General features: G+C 52.0%; 1 protein-coding gene across 3 annotated transcripts; it reads left to right on the top strand.

Moving 5' to 3' along the window:
* The first annotated feature begins 481 nt into the window (after positions 1-481).
* DBF4B (DBF4 zinc finger B) lies at positions 482-14,157 on the top strand. 3 transcript variants are annotated; one of them, XM_026076207.1, is made up of 11 exons: positions 482-649; positions 3,488-3,679; positions 4,834-4,884; positions 5,529-5,598; positions 6,522-6,592; positions 7,153-7,189; positions 9,068-9,110; positions 9,985-10,101; positions 10,397-10,523; positions 11,208-11,317; positions 11,908-14,157. In XM_026076207.1, exons 1-11 carry the CDS (start codon positions 539-541, stop codon positions 13,298-13,300), a joined length of 2,322 nt encoding a protein of 773 aa, XP_025931992.1. In that variant the 5' UTR covers positions 482-538; the 3' UTR covers positions 13,301-14,157. The 3 variants fall into 3 exon arrangements, with proteins under 3 accessions (XP_025931992.1, XP_025931991.1, XP_025931993.1); XM_026076206.1 differs by having other exon boundaries at positions 9,065-9,110; XM_026076208.1 differs by lacking the exon at positions 482-649 and adding an exon at positions 1,145-2,120 and having other exon boundaries at positions 9,065-9,110.
* Positions 14,158-19,239: the final 5,082 nt, after the last annotated feature.

Here is a 19,239-nt window from a genome sequence, read left to right as displayed (position 1 = left end):
GCCTGGGGAGGGGGGCGGCGCCAGCGCGCTACGGCGGCCGCTGGGGACAATCTTGACGCGGAGGCGTTGCGGGGGGGAGGGTCCCCCTCGGTGTCCGCAGTCGCGGCGAGCGGTCAGCCCCCGCCCGCGGCTGGGTCACGCCGCGCCGGCTGCCTCAGCGCCCCCCGCGCTCAGTGGCACCGATCACCCTGTGCCGTTTCCTCGAGCAGCCCCGGTGGCTCGCGGGCGGGTGCAGGCGCGGCGGTCTCCCGGGGGTGAGGCGGCACCGGGCGCTCGGTGGCGGCTCGGGGCTTGGGGGGGGGGGCGGAGCGCCGCGCTGGCTTCGCGAGGAGCCGCGTGTCCCTGCGCGGCCGCCGTAGCCCGCCGCCGTTAGGGGCGGAACGTGAGGAAATTTAAACGGCGGGTGGGGGAGGGGCGCGCCGGTACCTCAGGGAGCGTCGGGGCCGGTCGGGCCGGGCTGTGTGGGCGGGAAGCGCGGGGGCAGCGTGGGGCTCGGCGCCCCTCAGGGCCCCTCACGGCCCGTCTCCCTCAGGCCGCCATGGCGGGYCCGGCCGCGGCGCGGCCGCTCCGCGGTAAATCCTTCTACCTGGACGTGCCGAGCGGGCGGAGCGCGCGGGAGCTGGCGGAGGCCATCCGGCACCTGGGCGGGGTGAGCTGCGCCCGGGGCGGGGGGCTCCCGGGGCCCGTGCCCGGCCGGGGGAGGGGGAGGGGGGGAGGCTCCCGGGGCCTGCCCGGGCCGCCCCCCTGAGTGCTGGGGCTCCCCGTGTCCCCCGTCCCGGGGCTCGGGGCGGGGGGCGCTCCCGGGCCCTCTGGTCCCGCCTCGGCCGCCCTCCGTCCCCTCGTGCCGCTCTCTTGTCCTCGCTGGCCCCCGGGCAGGCCCCTGCCCCCACGCTGGGGGCGGGTGAGCGTGTAACCAGCGGGGCTGCGGTGCCCTCGGCTTTGTTCTGAGTGCTTAAGTCGGGATTGGGTCGGCTGCTCCCGGGTTTCGTTACAGCGGCTTATAAATCCCCTTCCTCGTCTGTGATTTGTGCTAGTGAGCTCCTAACCCATTGCTTCCCAGCGAGAGGTGATTCACCAAATAAAATTGCTTTTATTTTGCTGCTCTTTCATTCCGCAGTTTTTCACTCTCAGCCCGACCTGCTTGTGTCTAAACAGCCACCATCAAGCTTGCTCATCTTATTACTAACCTTTTCCGCATCACTTACAGGGCTGTTGAATAGCTTGGTCCTATCTGCGTTTGCTGGTGACCGTCCACTATGAGAACTGCCTGCTTACTCCTGCCCGATTGTCTGTGGTAATTGGTTATCTGRTTGTGGCAGCCTACGGCAGTTTAATTTTTTAAGGAAGCTGAGAGGCTTCAAATATTTTCTGAAATTCAAACCAGCCAAGTCTCTTTTGTCACACAGTTGTTGACTTTCCATATGTCTTTCTCAAAAAAAGCCATCCAGACCCATCCTAGTAGTCGTTACTGGGTCCTAATAGTTGTTACTCTTTCTTTTCAGSCTGTTTTAGTATTTCCCTCAATTTGAGGCAAATTTTCTCATGTGCACTCCAAAACTTCCTTAAGTCCTTCAGATGCTACAAACAGATGTAAAATCTTCATTTAGTTCTTGCTGCTGCTCTATGTCTGCCATCAGGATCGTGTGCTGGCTGTGTAGGTACTTGGGGAATCTGACTTTCAATTTTTCCCCTTTTTATCACATCTTCACGCTTGACTTGCTAGTTTCTTTCAGTCCTCGTCTGGATATGCCTTCCACATATYGAAGGATGCTCTCCTTTTTGTAGCATCTCTTACTTAGCTGTGCGCTTTCGAGTCTGATGAGAAGCACTTGCTCTGAATTGTCATGTATTTCTTGGTGTAGCTGCCACACCACTTTAAAATGATTTTTAGCCTTTTGACTATCCCTCTAGCTTCTTACCAAGCATCCTCTTGTGTTGCTGCCCTCTCTGAAATACAGCCCACCAGTAATGAAGTTCTCATTCTCTTGCTCCTGTGGAGATACTGAATTCAAGTACACCGTGGCTGCCACCTGTGAAACAGCTCTTCAGTGCTAATAGCTGAAACTTTCCATTGCTCAGCAGAAAGTCAGGAGCATCTTACAGTCTCCGACTTGCACATGGTATCTTAAACTCCTGACACACTGGAGCATTATTTAGACTGGGAGACTTTGATTTRCTCCTTTTTGTGCTTGCAGCATCCTTCATATCCTGTAGCATAAGTTTCTGTAGCCTAGGTCCCGGTTTTAGCAAGGCAGCCAGTAATGTACCTTGTGGCACTTCTTATAAGTGGGCCTGGGATCTCAATCCATAGGGATTCTGTAACTCAACAGAACTAGCTTGTTCAGCAGCCTTGTTTTCAAACTGCTCAACTTCCATCTTTCCTGTATGCTTTGTTCTCGTGTGTTAGTGTCCCATGACTGTCTCCCTTCTACTGAATTTCTGACGTGCCTGTCTCACTATCCCAGATGAGGCATTTTGACTTTCCACCTCTTTCTTGGGCTTTTGTACACGTCTGCGCAAAGCCATGTGTGTAGACTGTGGCTTTCCAGTTCTCTGSTCCCTGTTCTACATGGAACTGCTTGTCCCAGCTGTTTGCTTTGTTCTTACTTTGCCCAATTCTTTCCAGTTCTCCTGACAGCAGAGCTCTTCCACCCTGGTGCATCACTTCCAGGGTCATTTTCTCACCTGTTGGCTTTCTTTGCCTCTTCACCCAATGGCAAATAGCTGTATAGCTCTTATCACAGATCCATCTGCCTTAAAACATAACTGCCTCTGCTATAGCTTCCCTGTCAAGGTTCCAGTAGCTGAAAGGYTTCCTTGGTGAGAAATATATAGAGCTGCCTTCTAATAGAAAGGTCCTGCCAATGGGATTATATCCCAGATGTCCAGATAAGTGCCCTGCTGCTACAAGACTTTCCTCCTCAGCGTTGTGAGACTTGCTGACTTGTGAGGGGGAGTGATGTGGTCCCTGGAGCGGGAGATGCTTGKAGTGCTCTCAGGGCCCTAGACAAATTGTTCCAATGTGAGCAGGAAACTGGCGACTTGTGTAATGTTAAAGCTCGCATCTGGATGTCTCAAAGGGGACTGAGGTTGGATACTCAGCTCTCTGAAGCTGATTGCTACTTAAGTAACTAATAGAAACGGAATGCCTGAAAAAACAGCCCTTGCTTTTTTGTGAAATTATTGTTTGAGGAGTAAATGATATGAGACAGCATCCTGTCAAGGAAGTCTCAATCTGAAGACCGATTATTTGCAGTTTGTTATCTATAGGAAGTGTGCTAACTGCTCATCACAGGATTGCCTCTSCTTCTGGGAGCTGGCAGTGAGGAATGGAAGGAAGAGCTATTTGTAAAGATGAGTACATTCAGCAGCCCCTTAGCTCTGAGTGGGTCAGTTAAAGGCAATAGCTTTTGCTCAGCAGGACTCTTTCAAATCTCAGAGCTGTTGGAAGGTGTTGGAGCTAGCGCTGTTCTCTCTTTGGCTCCAGGTGACCGAAAGCTTCCTGAGTAAAGAAGTCAGCTATGTGGTTTCCAGCAGCAAAGAGGCCAAACGAGACAAGGCCAGGACTCGGACCGAGAAGTGGAGCAACGTTACCTCAGAAGGTGCAAAAGCCAAGAGCCCRGTGCCTTCTGCCTCCAAAGGGAACCATACCAGACCTCACCAGAAGCCACCAGACACTGTAAGTGATTAGACCACCTCAAGGTTTGACCCAAAGGCTGTRTAGAGAGTAGAACCTGAGACTAGTGGTAGAAGGGAGTTGTTTCTGCTCTGAGCAATCATGTTGTGTTTGTCCCAGCCTGACCATTTATATTTGTACTGATGTTCCTTGTATCTGTGCATCATTGTCCACCCCAAAGYGCACATGACAGCTGTGAGCTAGTAAAAGGTCACCTACTTAAATGGCAGAGGAAATACAAGGCTTGGTTGGCTTTCCAGCAGAACAGGCAATCTGTCCTGCTGCAGACGTGCATCTAGAAAGACCAGAGAAYTGTAGACAGTTAAAACTGGCTCAGAGCTGTTGCAGGCTGTGGTGGATGTGCGCTCACCAACAGAGCAGAGCAATTGTAATTTGGGAGGAGACCTACAAGTCCAGCTTGCAAGAAGGGATTTCTGTAGGTCCTGTTCACCATGCCTGAGTTGGGCTTTCTGATCAGTGATAAACTTGTGGCCAAAGTTCAGTTGCCCTGCATAGATTGCAGGGTTCTGGTGGCAGCTGTGACTATGGGGAGTAGCAGTGCTGGCAGAGATGGGTTACCCCAGTCTAGGCTGTAGGCATCTCTGCCAGCTGGATCTGGACCACCTACAGCATGGCATCACTTGGAGATGCCTGAACTGATGTCAGAGGCTTCACTCATGATGCATCTGTTCCYCTGTCCTTGCTCACAGCACCATCCGCTTGTCTTACAACGAGCTTAACCTTGTTGCTGAAATCTGCCAAATCATAGGCTAGCAAAAGGGACTCCCTTCTCGGGAACGGCCTGGCAAGGATGTTTCTAACCCTTGGCAGCGTGGTGGGATGTGGCACATGGAGCTTCAAGGCTAAGATGCGGCTTCCTCTTGGCTCACTCTGGAGCTTTCACTGCTGTTCAATAAAAGCTGAGCCTTGGCTGAATGACTACTCAATGTGGGCCTAAAGGGTGCCTTTGTGGTTTTTGTTCCCTGGAAATACTGAGTCTTGTTGTCTTTGAGACAAAGTCCTGGCCAGACTGCTCTCCCCAGCAGAGAGCGCGTATCACTAGAAATCATTCTTAATGGACAGCCGTTCTGTCCTCAGCTTGCTGCTGCCTGGCAGCTCTTGGCTCTAACACATTACTTGGCTTCTTTCTTCCRTAGGCCCTGATCAGCCGAGGAAAGGAACTGCTGCAGAAGGTCATGAAGAATCAGGTAGGCACCACGTGGGTGGGCTTTCTCTCCAGCTGGATATGTTCAAAGGACTGCTGAGCATTGCCGGGGTAGTGGCAGCCAATTCTTCAGAGCCCCTGACTTTCAACGGAAGCAGACTATAGGGCTGGTGAAGGTGTGAAACAGTCACTTGTGGCTCTGAGTGTTGTGCAGTGTTTCCAGACACTGTTCTTTGCAGAACCATTCCATCTTTCCATCTGAGCTACTTCTAAGGCCCGTCCCAGGGTCTGGTTGCTCAACACAAGAGAATTATTCATGTAAGACCACTGTTAGAGGCGTTTTTAGCTTGGGAAGAATTAAAGCCACATAGTGGGAGCAAAAAGCTCCTCTRGAGTCTTTACACTGATATCACAGCAGCCAAGAGGATCTTGGTGCCCACCTTGGAAGCTCACGTTATAGCAGGAATTAAAAATATGAACTAGATGCTGCTGTTGATTTGGGATAGATAAAGCATGAGTTTGAACCTTTTTGGTTGCGCCCTGAAGTTTGTTTTAATAACACTGACCAGTTGGTCTGGCAACTGAGCAACAGAAAAGAAAGCACTAAACTAGATTTAGAGCTGCATAGGCTCACRCAGTCATCTTGGTTTTGAGCTGTACCTTCCCCTATCCCTCTTGTTTGTTCAGGACACCTGCAGTGGCAACGGTATCCTCGCCARTGCTCGTTTGTGGGGAGTCCAGATCGTGCACGTCGATGGTATCCTTCTCTGTATTACTGGAATTTAGGTTCTGGTAAATCAGTGATTTAAAGACAGGTAGGGCAGAAGAGATGTGGTGAGCGCGTTGTCTGGAAGAAGAAAGAATTTGCAAAGAATACGTAGTACTTGACTGATGCTCTCCTGGCTGTAGCTAGCTAGGTCTGGCCTTCAAAAACCAGGTTAGCTCTTTATGTAGAACATGGTATTGTCCTGTAGACAACAGGAAACATTAAGTATGTTATAAAATACTGAAGCTATGATACTATGAGCAGTTAATAGCTTGGTCAGTGCATGGCTCTGTTCAGAAAGACCATTCTTGTTAATTGACTTGGAAACAGATAACAGTAATGGCAGGATTTAGTTGTTTTAATTAGGAAGTGCTGATGTTTGAGGATCTGTGTTGGAAGGAGCTTCCCGTCTCCATGGGAAGGGGGTGACGGGAAGACAGGTGAAGAAGTTGTGATTCTAATAGTAGGCCTAGAGTAAAAGGCTCCTGGGTTTCTGCTGACAGTGACATGCAGGCCTGGCTGAACTTGTCTGGGTGTGCGATGGAGGCTGCTGCTGCTAGCACGTGTTCCTGGGCAGCCAGCTCTGCTGAACTTGCAGCAGTGTTGCAAGTCTGCCAAGGCTTTCAAAAGCCAAGGTCTGGTCCATCTACTGCAAAACTTCTAATGGTGTCTAATTTCTTCAGAGACTTAAACAAGCCTCCTGCTTTGCTAAAGAGTAAAGTGGGGAGCCTTCCCTCAGAGCACTCTATTTTTTCTTGGCTTCCTTTTGGGAGAATCAACTGTGTAGTAGTGACACTTTGCCAGATGATGGCAGGCTCAGGCGCTGCATGCTCTCCTCGGTGCAGATAGGCAGGAGGAGGAACAGCTCACCTTGTCTTGTTCAGCTATGGCTCTTTGACATCCCACCTGCACAGAAATGTTGTCCTACGCTCAACAGCTGCTGCGTGCCATCTCAGGAGCAAGGAAACGGAGCCAGAAGACAGAGGTAACTGATCTCACTCCTGCCCAGTTTGAGGCGCTCGGGATCCCACAATAGCTCTAACCAATTCTTCTAGCTCATTGTGGGCTAATAAGCAGGGTGGTCTTCTAGGTTTTGATTCAACATCAGATAATCTGTTGCTTCTGCTCATTGATGTAGATGACACAATTAAAAGGCTTTTTCCTTTTTATAAAGTAGGGAGGTAGCTGTTAGCTAGCAACCTCATCTGTAGCACAACTAATACCRAGTTTTGACTTGTAAGGAACTGAGTGTAAAACCAAGATCATGTGYGACTAGAGTGCTGACTTTCTGAACTTTTTTAATGCCTTGGAAAGGCCAGTGAGTAGATGGGGCATAAGAGCAGAGTATGCCACCTGTACATCATATTTAAAGTAACTCTAGGTAACTGGGAGACAAAATATTAAGGGGAGGCGATACAGTCTGTGATGCAGGAGCTCTGAAGTGGTGGGTGAGACTGCTGTAATCCCAACTTGCTGCTCTGGGATCAGTAATTACAGTTCTGCCTGCACTGGCTCCCATACTAAATGTGTCACTCTTCCCTTTAGGCAAAATGCCTTGCGCCTGGATCAAAAGTTCGCAAAGGTAGGCCTGGAAGTTGTGTTCCCATTTGTGCTTGAATGCAGAATTGCTTGAAGAAGCCTCATTTAGAATTTGGTTTGTTGACGTTTCAGATGGATTTTCAAAGTCTGGTAACTGTTAAGGCAGTTTCTCTTGAATGGTTTTTGTAACTCCTTGTCTGAGTCTAGCTGCAGCCTCCTAAAACAGCTAAGAACGTTATGCCTTTGGTTTTGGGGACTGTTTTTAAAAATCCCATGAGCTGTTTGCAGCTCAACTCCCAGAATCCTGAGGCACCTAAGAACTGTGCTGCTGGCACTGTGTGTTGAATCCACTGCCTCAAACTAAGTTTTGAATAATAATGCATCCTAGAGAGGAGAGCATGTTCCTCACAACCCACTCACTTCTGTTAGGCTGAAATATACTGCTGAGACACCAATCTAGGGCTAACACTTTTAAGGGAGGGGAGGGAAAAAACAGGTTCTCATCTGCAGTTAGACCAGAGCCAACTGTGGCACTGGAATCTGCTCTGGTGACGTAAACCAATTTCTGACTTGCTTGACTTGGCCTATTGGAGAGCGAATTCAGTAATTCAAAATTCAGTAATACCTTGGGTTGAACTCTAGCCTGGATTCTGCGTGTGACACTTGGAAGATTATTTTCCAGTTTGGGGTAAAGGTTGTGAAAAAAGGCTTGAAAAGCTGTCAGCCAGATTGTCTGCTGAAAGCTAAGACCTCTAAACTGTGGCATGCTCTGAGCTCTGCCTGGGAACTTGAGACAGCCGAACCGTTTGTCACTGTTCAGCATTCTGCCATAAGAGCTTTGGACTTGCACGCCAGTCTTGGTTTTATTTGGGCTCCCTAAACGAAGTTTTGCTTTCAGAAGTGCTAAGTGGTTGGCAGCATTTATGTGGAAACATTGATCCTGTGTTTAAATAGCTATTTCAGCATTGTAACAGTACATTTGATGCAAGCTCGGGATGAGAGTCGAGGAACTATAGTTAGTGGGGGCAGGTGGACTCAGCCTTTCCAGAGATCAAGATTAAAACTTGTTTGGAGAAAACAGCTTTGAGCTCCAGGGTTACAAGAAAATAAAGCTTCTTGCCCTTCAGAGGCAATGAGGGAGACRCAAGAGCGTTGGTGTCGGGGTCAGGCAGATGCCCACTGGTGGTACCTTAGTGTGTGAGGSATTTTTTGTTTGTTTTGTTTTTTAAATCAGGTCTGTACTAAGATTTTCAGACTGACCATAACGTTATCAGCCATAAGTTGAACAAGCCTGCCAGATGGGAGGGAGGCAGCATCTTCTCCCAGCCTGGTCATCTGCTGGAATTCATCTGCCTGGCTCTGAAAGCCTTTTCACCGAATGCACTGCTGAGGCTTTCTTCAGCTCCCTTAACATATTTCTCTGTAGGAAGTGTAGCTGCTTTTTGCCCTCCTCAGGGACCAAGCTGAGGCCAGACATTGCTATTCAGCAGTATTCTCATGCCAGGCTTGGCTATGCAGCGTGTTAAGTGAACATTGGTTTGTCTCCAGCAGCTTTTAGCTCRCAGCTTTCCTAGACTTAAGAGTCCTGGTCTGAGCCATTCCGAAATCCAGGCTTTTGCATGAAGGTCCAGGGAGAAGCTGGATGTTCTTTCCAAGTTTAATAGTGAAAACGGTCCACTGTTGTACTACCTTCAGGGTTTGGTCAGCCTACTGGATACTCTGGAGATGAGGCTGCTGTAGATTACCCAAAATTTCTGAATGTTTTCTGAATTCTGTCTTAGCTATGCTTAGCCAGCACTTGGCATTCACAGGTGGTAGAAATACTGATGAGYTTGGCTCTAGAGCCCAATTCAGTTAGGGACTGGATGATAAAGTGGAGAATTTGGCCAGGGTAAATTCTAACCAACTGTCTTTCCAGCAGGAAAATTGAAACCCCCTTTTCTGAAGGTTGAAGACCAGAGCAGGTAAATGAGGTTTTTCTAAATATCACAGCCAAACTATTTTAAAACTTCAAGGACTCCCAGGGAGGGAATCCTTTACGCCCTCTGCCCCTTATGAGGGGGGCAGTGAATATTTTTTCCACAAGGCAGAGCGTGTTGTCTTTGAAGGCCCTCTCAAACACCAGGAAGCCRACACTCCTCTAGAGGAGGCAAAGGGGATTCAGAGAAATAATCTAGGTGGCTCRTATGTCAGAAGAAAGGTGCTAAACRAGGCTTGGTAACAGAGTTTACTTCCTTGCTCAGATTCCATGTGTGATCCTGGGCAGGTCACTTAATCTGCTTGAGCCCTCTGAAATGGGGAGTCCACTGAAGTGCATGAGGTCAAGGCCTGTAACTTGATTACAACATCCTGCACAAGGGGATCTGATCTCTGTGGTGTTTCTAACTCTAACAGTATCTAGAGCACTAATTATTCTGAAGACAACACTTCAGGCAGCTGCAGGGTCAAATACTAGGTTTTACAGGCTGCRTGCAATAAAGCACAAAGAAGAGAGATGTCATCTGGGAGCTGAAACTTTCCCATGCTGCTGTGTAGCTGAAAATACTGCACTGGCTGCCAGTGATGTACCTTGGGGGTGCAAAGTGGGTTTTTCAGCTGAGCAGGCAAGCCTGCCTTCTGTTCAAAGCATCCTCCCCTTAATGCCATACCAGGAATTGGGTTTAGTACTTTCCTGCCCCAGTGAGAAATGTGGAATCTCTGGAATAGCCAAACAGAGACATCAGTGGCCAGTGTCCCATCATAAAGGAGTCAGTGCATTGAACCCCTCTGAGGGAGGGATGAGAACTTTAACCATGCTGTCATTGTCAGAAATATGATGTCCTGATCTGCTTCTTCCAGGCAATTCCGACCCTTCCATTACCAGTTCAAAAGCTTTCCTAACCTGAACTTCCTGGCACCCAAAAGCTCCAGCCCATTTGAGCCTCTGAAAAGCCTCTTGAATTCTTGCAGGGCCAGGTAGGTTGTAGCTACTTCTGTGCAAGAGTTTAACCAACTCCCATGCTAGCTGTTGCCCTGTGGGTTCCTGGGATTTAGAGAAATCCTTGAAGAGGATTCCTGGAGAAATGTCTTCTGGATGGTGGCAAAAGGAGCCCTGTTGGTCCCTACAGCTCCCACTGTTGCTGTTCAAGGTTAAACAGCTGTAGCTCAAAGGCAGCACTCCATCCCTGGTCTTTATGTGGGATCTGCGTGCCTGCTGCTGCAGTTCTCCTGTGAACTGTGATCAGGGAAGATCTTTGCCGCTATCTTGCAGGGACATGGAGGGCTGTCCAATGCTCAGCGAGGGAGAAAAGAGCCCGCAGTCCACACCAGTCACTGTGCCAAAGAAGAAGAGGGGATTTTGTGAGTGCTGCCAAGAGACCTTTGAAGAACTGCAAAAGGTAAGAGCTCCCCTGGGACCTGGTTCCTTGCAAAAAGCTTTGGGATCCACTCAACCACTTAGTTATCATGATGTGTCTGTTATCAGTACAGACCCTTTTAGAAAGAAGGCAGATTTTTATACATGCAGCCTTCCTCGTATCTAATAGGATCGGTCTTGCAGATGAAAGCCATAGTATATCTGTGCTTAGACCTCCTGGTCTGAGCATGACATGCTCATCTCTGGTGGTGGGAAAGCCTTGAGGACCATACTGTTACCTGGGCTGCAAGGTGGGAAGCCTATTCCATGGCAGTTGGGGGACATAGGCTGATTTAAAAAAGTAGGAAGGGGGTTTTATCTGCTACGAGATGCCAAATGGGGTGGCTTGGTGGAGAGCCCAGCCTTTAGCGATAGACACTACATATTTGGAGTCTGCGTTTTTAGTCGCTGCTGGGGAAAGCCGTAGGCTGCTGTTAGATACAGACACAACCTCCTCATCAGCAGGTGTCTATGGGAACAGAACACTCACTGTAAGCATCCTGGGGTAACAGTGTTGCCTGCGTTTCCTAAATCTGCTTCCAAACAGCCCTATGTGGTGTAAAGACTTTGCCCTCTAGCCTGTTAGGCTGCGGGAGGTGGGTGTTACTGCAAATTTCCCTCTGGTGAGAGCATAAGTGTTGCTAAAAGGGCCTTTGCCACCTTCCAGCATCTCCAGAGCCCCCAGCACAAGCGGTTTGCACTGGACGACTCTCAATATGCCCCTGTGGATCACGTTATCTCACAGCTCACCAACAACTTTGTGGAGCAGTCAGCCAAGTAAGTCTTTGTGTTCCTGGTAACTGCTGGAGCAGCGTGCTACCATGTAGCCTGGTCACAGTAACAGGACCTGAATCTCCATGCTCCTGTGGCACTGGTTCCTACTTCATGCCCCATGCCAGGAAATCTGCCAACAGGGAACAGAGGGCTTGGATTGACCCTGCAGAACTGACCTGGTATTGCATAGCATGGCGCTTGCCAGGCAAGGCTTAGATGAGCTGTGGGAAATGCTCCTCTTTTGAGTTGAGTTTGTGGGCTCTCTGCTTCATGAAATTCCCTGTGGATTTCTAGAGCCTTTTAAACTGGAAAGGACAGCTGGGTCCTTCTCTTCTGTCCCCGTGTCTGACACAAACCCTGGTGCCCTGTAGCACTCCTGTGCCCAGGGCTCTGGCTGCCAAGAAGTGAGAGATCTCTTGTGCTGGCTGTCTCCTCTGCCGGTGGCAATATTGGGGATACCTGTCTAAACTTTCTTACTGCCTCCCGAGCAAGGGTCTCAAACAGCCTGCGCTGCAGAAAATGCTTTGTCTTCCTGGGGGAAAGAGAGCTCCTAAGGCTAGAGAGAGCAAGTGTTAACTGATGCTTCTTCTCAGGGTGCCGCAGTCCTGCCTGACAGATGAACACTTAATGCCTCAAGCACAAGTTACCAGAGGAAATGAGATGCTGACAGCTGAGCTGAGAAAGGAGAGCCAGCAGGCTCCTGTGGAACTGTTTATTGATGCAGAGGCTGATCCTGGCCTGAAGATGAAGGAATGCTCCACTCACCTGCCCAGTAACAGGGTCAGTAATCTCGGAGAAGAAAAGGGATTGTCTGAGAACTGCTCTTTGGGGTGGCCTGCTGGAGCAGGACTCGCCAGAGGGGTCTGTGCTGTGCAGGGCACCACAGAAGGATCTATTGTGGTGGGGGACACAGATTCAGGTGTGGCTCCTAGCCTGAGCCAGGAGACCCATGTAGAGACTGCTCAGGTCAGAACAGCAATTGCTTCTTCGTTTGAACCTCATAAACAGCAAATGCTTGGGCCTGTCAGCCATCTTCTGCAAGCGCTGCCCGTCTCCAGGAAACGCCAGCTCTCCTCCAGACAGAGCGCCCAGGTGGGAAAGAAGCCCAGGCTGGAGCTGGCTGGTGCCCTCTCTCAATATGAGCAGACAAACCCGGTGGATGGTGGGACGGGTGTGCAGGATGCAGGGCGCATATCTGAGCTGGACTTGCCCTGGGTGGCACAGGCTGGCAGCTTGCCCTTAAGCACAGAGCTCTGCACCAGACCTCGTAGCTCCCCTGCTTTGGAGCTGTGCCTGAGTGGGGACCCTGCAACACAGCCAGCTTCTCTTGAAGCTGTTTCTGTGGGTTTTGATCCTACAGAGATGGCTGCAGCAAGCACCATCAGCCAGTATGGCTGGAGTAGAGTGAATGCAAGTTCCCATGGGAAGCAGCTCAGAGAGGAGGATGAAAGTACACCTTTGCCTGTGGATGGTCATGATCTGGGGTGCAGGACCTCCACAGTGAGCAAGACCAGCTGTCCTGCTGGCCAGCTGCCCTCCCAAAAACTGCCTGTGGCTGAAGCCAGATGTTGCCGCTCGCTCTGTGTTAGAGCAGCAGAGAAAGTAGCCCCTGAACTACCTGACCTCCCAGGCCATAGCAAAGAGCTGACTCCTGGCCCTGGGCTCCCTCTTCCTCTTTCTCACAACACACAGGCTGACCTTGACTTCAGGACAGCTTCTGAGTCAGACTGGGACATTGGGCTGCTCTCCATGTTGACAGGAGTCCAGGGCAGCAGGATTCTGCCTGTGGACAGGCACTTGCTCCGAAGGACGTGTGTCAGTGTAAGGGACAGTGGGTATGAGTCTCAGCTCCGCTCAGTTCTGAAGCGGAAGTCGGAGCTTGACTGGGCAGGCAAAGATGACAAGAACTGCCGGAACTGCTGCACAGAGACCGAAGGAGCTTCTTTCCCCATATCTGAGACCTCCCTGGGCAGCTGGACTAGTTAAAACCACCTCCTGGCTGTTCTCTGGGCCCTTAATGGGAACTGTGAAATGGCTGGAAAGGGACTTGACAAACCACCTTCCCTGTCAGGGCCAGGAACAGTCCGGGAGGTACAGCTGAGAGCTGGAGTGAGGACAGTCAGCTACATGGTCTCCTCCAGTCACTGCAGGCAACCTGGGCTGAGCCTGAAGGCTTGAGATGTGCTGACACCTCACTGGTGTGAAGCATGTTTGTCCAGTGCTGGCTTCCCTAGCCTCTGACATCCAGGGGAGCAACTTTCTTGCCTGATTTCCTGGAGGAAAAATGCCAGTGGCTACGAATCACAGCTCTGTTCTTCGTGGCTACATTTCACTAGATCTGTGAGATAAACATACTGCAGCAGGCTGAGCTTGGAAACCAGCTCTCAATCCCAGCCTTGGCAGGATGGAGTGATAAATGCTTCCTTCTCATGCAGTCATTCAAGGTCTGAAACTCTGTAGCTCTCCTGGTGGGAACCAACGGGTGATTCAGTGATTTAACCATCTTGATAGGGACTCAGATCTTCCCTCTTTAACATTTATACCTGGTAGCCTCATTCTTGCTGCTGACAAGATGGTCTTTCTCTAGAAGTAAGTCTTCAGTGGGAATATGCTCTCTGCTTTTCCTGATTCAGAGAGCCCAGCCCATTCCTTCTCTCCTCCAGTCTTTGGTGCTGCAGAGATGGAGAGGAGGACCATGGAGGTGAGGTCTGTGTTCTTCATATGGTTTGGGGGTTTGTTGGATGTCTTTGTGAGTAGCTACAGATAATTGTAACTGGCCCTAAATTGTTTTTTAGCAATCTTTTAAACTTTGAAATAAAATGAAAGGTTAGTGTTGTGCTGTATGCTGGGTAAAATTTGTTTGGCGGCCTGAGCACAGCTAGCTCAAAACAGAGTGAAACAAATCAGTGCAAGCTTAGGTGGTGACTGGGCAGAAGCCTTGCTGAAAAGGAGCTGGGGGGGAGTGTGGACATCAGGTTGAATAAGAGTCAGCAGTGGCTCTAATAACATAACATCACTCAGTACATGGGTGACACATAGGAATGTGGTCACCAGGTTGAGGAAGGTTGTTGTACCTCTGCTCAGCATAGTGGAAACCATATCTAGACCCCCCCCCCCCTTGGTGAAGGGGGATGTGGAGAAACCAGAGGAGCTAGTGGAGGCTACCAAGATGGCCAGGGCCTGCAAGGAGAGGAGGAGGCAGGAGGTGGGCTGGTTTAGTCTTGCCAAGAGGAAACTGAGGGGTGTCTAACAGCAGCCTGAGACTTCTTGAGGGGTGTTTACCATTACAGTGGAGCCAAACTCCTCTCGGTGATGCCACAAGCTAGGTCATCTGGGGTTGAGGTTGGGAAAAGGAAGGACTCCTTGCCCATAGGGTGGTACAGTCCTGGGCCGAGTGCCCAAAGCAATGGGGCCTCTCTGCTCTTGGAGCTTTTCAAGCCTTGAGTGAATGTGGCCCTGAGCAGGAGGCTGGACTAGAGACTTCTTAGGTCTCTCCTAAGCCAAATTACTCTGGTGTAATGGCCAAACTCCTGCACTTTACCTGCTGAAGACTAAGGGTTACTAATGGTTAACAAGAGCACAGCGAAGCTGCTGCAAGAAGAAACGAACATCAGGCATGGAGCTGCAGTGCTGGTTCATCTTGTGCTTGTGTGCTCAGCCTCCTGGAGGGAGCAACTAGCTCTGCACCACTCGGACAACAAAGAGGGGCAGAGGGGGACATGGCCTGGGTGTGTCACTCAGGGCTGCAGGCTGAGCCAGGACTGGATCCCTCAAGGCAAGGTGATGGATGTGACCAAAGCCCATGGGGTCATTTGTTCCCTGTGGAGATGCAGTTATCCCATAGCGATGCTGCTCTTCAAAGGCAGAGAGCTTCATCTGGGGCATTAGCAGAGCTTGTCTCCCCCCACCCTGGTGTTGGGGGATCAGCTGTGAGGTGAGGATGCTCATCCTTCATCATGCCTGGTGCTTGGGCCTTATGTGGAGGGGAGAGGGAGCCCTGGTTGTTGCCTGCTCTCTCCTAATGTCTACTAGTGAGTGGTGCCATGAGGGGTCTGATTTTGGGAACTGTGGAGCTGCTTTTTAAACCCTTGGGGGTTCAGACCTTGGGTCGGATGCACTGCCAGAAAGATGCTCAATGTCTGCCTGCTGTCATCTGGCAGATGGCGTAGACCCTTTTTGCAAAATACCCATCCACTTTGTCACTGCACCTGCAGCCCTTCCTCTCCATCATCACTGTCTTGCTCCCTGCCCAGGGTGCTCCTCATGCACTGGGTGGGCCAGGAGAGCACTGGGAGGAGAGGCTGTCGCCCTTGGGCTGGAGGCCTTGCAGTCCTTGCTGAAGTGTAGACTAGCCCTGGCTGGTGCTAGAGCAGCTGAGCTGTGCTTGGTGCTGCAGGTTCCTTGTCTCAGCAAGAAATTATTGCTGTGTTTCTTGCTCGTTATTGCATGGAGGAAGCCAGAGGGCTGCAGGTGGCAGGTCACCTGCTTCAAATCCTGTCCTGAAGTGCACTTCCTCTGCCCAGCTTTGCRTGGCGGAGGTGTGTGAGGCTGGTCTAGCCGCCCTTGCTGGGGAAGGTCTGGGCATGAAACAACCATATCAACGTTGGCCCCTGCCTCCCTCCCACAGCAGGTACAGCTCAGACCCGGCCGCTTGTCTCCGGGCAGTAAATCCAACTTTGTGGGAGGTTGTGGCACTTTTCAAAGTGCCAATCGATGGACGTAATTCAGCAGCCCCCGGTTGGGTTAAATCGCTGCAGTGTGGCCAAGGAGATGATCTGAGTTTCCTGGAGTCTGTTCCCAGCCTTGAGTTCTCCCATACAGCTGTCTGACAAAACAGCGTGGGAGAGATTTCCTCGAGCGCACGCGCACCAGCCCCCGTGTGCCCAGAGCCCCCGTGCGCACGTGTGTCCTACTACAGGGGTGCTCAGCAGAGGATGAGGGGGTGGAGGTGAGGGCCTCGCCTGAGCGTGACCCCCTTGGCAGCTCCTCTCCAGGGAAAGTCAGGCTGAGGCTACCCTACCCCCCAGCCTTGCTGCAGCTTTTAATTCCTTAACATTCTGCAAAGCATTGATTGATAAGAGGCAATCAGTGGGATTTGGGAAGCGGGAATCAGGAGAGCTGGGGCTAATTCCACTCTCCTGCGCTCTGCTCTACCATCCTGGGCACATCCCTCCCTTGTTCTGCCTTTCGCTTCCACTTCTAAATGCTTTTGACCCCCTTTTGCACAGCAAGCGGGGATCGGAGATGAAAAGCAAAGCAGCCGTTAACGTTGTTTCGTGTGTCTCCGGAGTGTGTGGGGAGGGCGCCCATTGAAATAACGTGAGTCACTGCTTAAAATACTCGGCAAACTTCAAGGCGACGCAAGCCAGGCGCTTTCGCGGTTGCGTTTGTGCTGCAGAGCTACAACCAGGTACCCAAAGGCTTTTGTTACCGGCAGGCCTGTGAGCCCTGGTGGGAGAAGGGGAAGGTGGGAGTAGATCCAGAGGGCAGGTGCTTGGAAGAGGGAATCCAGTGCAAGAGCTACAGCTGATCCCACCCTGCACTGAGACTATGCTGGGGATGTAATTCATGTGGCTCCCCAGCTCCCTGCAGCTCTCCCGGTCTGCAAGGATGGTCTGGGTGCTGCGGTGCAGGGAATCGTTTCCTTGGGTTCATCGCAGCCTTAACTCAGCTCTCTGATCCGGCAGGGGAGGTGCTGGGAAGGGGAGGGTGGGATAGAGCCCTGGCCTGGCAATGCCCACCGGAGTGAGAGGAGGTAGCAGGAGTTATGGGGCTCAACGGGGCTCCTGGTTGCTAGCAACCCCATGGAGGATGGAGCCAGGTCCTCGCTGGCAGCGTGGTGGAGCAGGAGGCAGCAGGTCCGGCTGCCGCAGGAGCAACCATCCCTAGGCAGCTCAGGAGGGATTCAGCCAGGGCGTTACTGTGAACAGGAGGAATGGAATTAAAAGAATCAAAAATGTTTAAATGTGAAATGATTTCCCCTGGAGGAGCATGGGGGCTGGGGCTCGGGACCCCCCCCCATCTTAGTCTTTTCTAGGGGCTCGAGCGCAGCTCAGCTGAGCTCAACCCCGACACGATGCTCTCTAGGGCTTTCTCTGCCGGCGCTGCTTGTGCCGCAGCCAGGCGAGGTGAGGGAGGGCGAGCAGATCTATTTTAAATGAGCCTCTGCCTCAGTCCAGCCTGGAGCCAAGATGTTCTCATTTATACTCGGAGGAAAGGAGGTGGCTGCTGCTCCCCGGGAGGCTTTGCGCTGACCCACTTGTGCAGCACATGAGCCGTGTCGGTCCAGCACTGCAGATGATACGGACAACCAGGGACGAGCCCGGCCACCACCGCTCTGCCTTGCTCCTGTTTAGCCCTCCAGCACTCCTGGGACCCCCTTCTCCTGCAGGGGTCTAGTCCTGGGGCAATATACCCATTCTCTAGGGGAAGGCTGTGCACGGCTAACAGAGCCTGGTTTTCCTGCAGGAAACCCAGGGGAGTGGGAGGCAGCAGTCTGGCTGCCACTGAAACGTCCCCCAAATTCAGTCGTAGGCTTTCAGCTGGCACAAGATGCAGCTGAGATGCCAAGTGCCTCCTGTGGCCTCATATTGCTCTTCTACGCTCCTCCTTTTCTCCTTGCTAGCATCCCATGGCTCYGAGGAGGGCAGGACAGCATGAGGTGGCCTACTACAACCAGCCAAAAGGTCAGGAAGGATCCTGCATCCAGCTGATCCTGCTGGTCAGGAGTTGATGAGCAGCCAGAAACGTGTCTTGGTACCTCTGTCTTGTGTATATGACAGCTACAAACTTAAGGGCACTCCAGATTGAACGAGGACCCATGGACTGAGCACCCAGCTCCCAGGGAGAGACCTGGTCCTCCCAGGTGTGGTTTCACCCCTAGCCAGGCAGCAGATGTCCCACCAGCCCAGCTCCCCCTGCCCAGGTCATCAGGAATGGCATGAGTTGGACCCTTTGATGGTCACCTTTGCAGAGATGCTGCATTTTGTGGCATGCTTTCTCGTGGAGCACCCTTGCTCCCACGTCATGGCTCAGCCACCTGGGAGAGCCTGGTTCCTGTGGTGGGAGCTGGCTGCGGGCAGAGCACGCGTGTGATGCCCAGGCTCAGAGACCATCAGGGCCTCCCTGCAATGCCGTTGAGCTCTGTGCTCTGCGATTGCCTCGTCCCCACCAGAGCTGACCTCTTAGACAACCCTCTCAGCACCCTGAGGGCACCAATATGCCTTATTTCCCCCGGGGCTCCCCACCTCTGCCCATGTAGGCCCAGGAGCTCTGTTTAAGCCTGGCCACCCAGCGCTTCCCTGGGCTGTGCTGTAGGTGTGCTTGTCTTCCTGCRGTCAAACACTGGTTGCCCAGAGAGCTTGTGGAGTCTCCATCCTCGGAGATGTTCAGAACGTGACTGGACACAGTCCAACCTGCTTCAAGGAGGGGGGTTAGACTAGATGATATCCAGAGGTCCCTTCCAACCTCAATGGTCCTGTGGTTCTGTCTCCTGTCCCATCTCCGCACACCTACGGCGTAGGTAGCCTGTCTGCAGCCCTGTCCCCTGGATGGACCTTGGACCTGCATTGCAGCCTTGTCTCCGTCCGGTCTCCAGCCCCATCTCCCTCTGCCAAGCTCATCCAGCAAGGTCAAAGCCACGACGTGCCGGAGCCTCTGTCCACCCCGCCATTCCCGGAGACCTGAATCACGACGGAGAGACGAAATCAGCCTCGTGCTGCTGCCCGCGTCCCCTAGGGGAAGACCCCAGCCTGGCCCACGGGCACCCACGGCCTGATGCGCCGCGGCAGCAAAACGCCTGGGGACCCGGTGCCGGCAGGGACGCGGTGCCGGTTGGGCGCTCGGTACCTGCCGGGGACCTTGGTGTCGGCTGGGGGCTTGGTACCGGCTGGGCGGGTTTGGCACCCGCGGGGGGCCGCGGTACC

This window comes from Apteryx rowi, unplaced genomic scaffold (assembly GCF_003343035.1).
Source record: "Apteryx rowi isolate R43461 unplaced genomic scaffold, aptRow1 scaffold_428, whole genome shotgun sequence".
Lineage (NCBI taxonomy): Eukaryota > Metazoa > Chordata > Aves > Apterygiformes > Apterygidae > Apteryx > Apteryx rowi.
The sequence above is the reverse complement of the archived record's forward strand: the minus strand, read 5'-3'. Positions and strand labels throughout refer to the sequence as shown.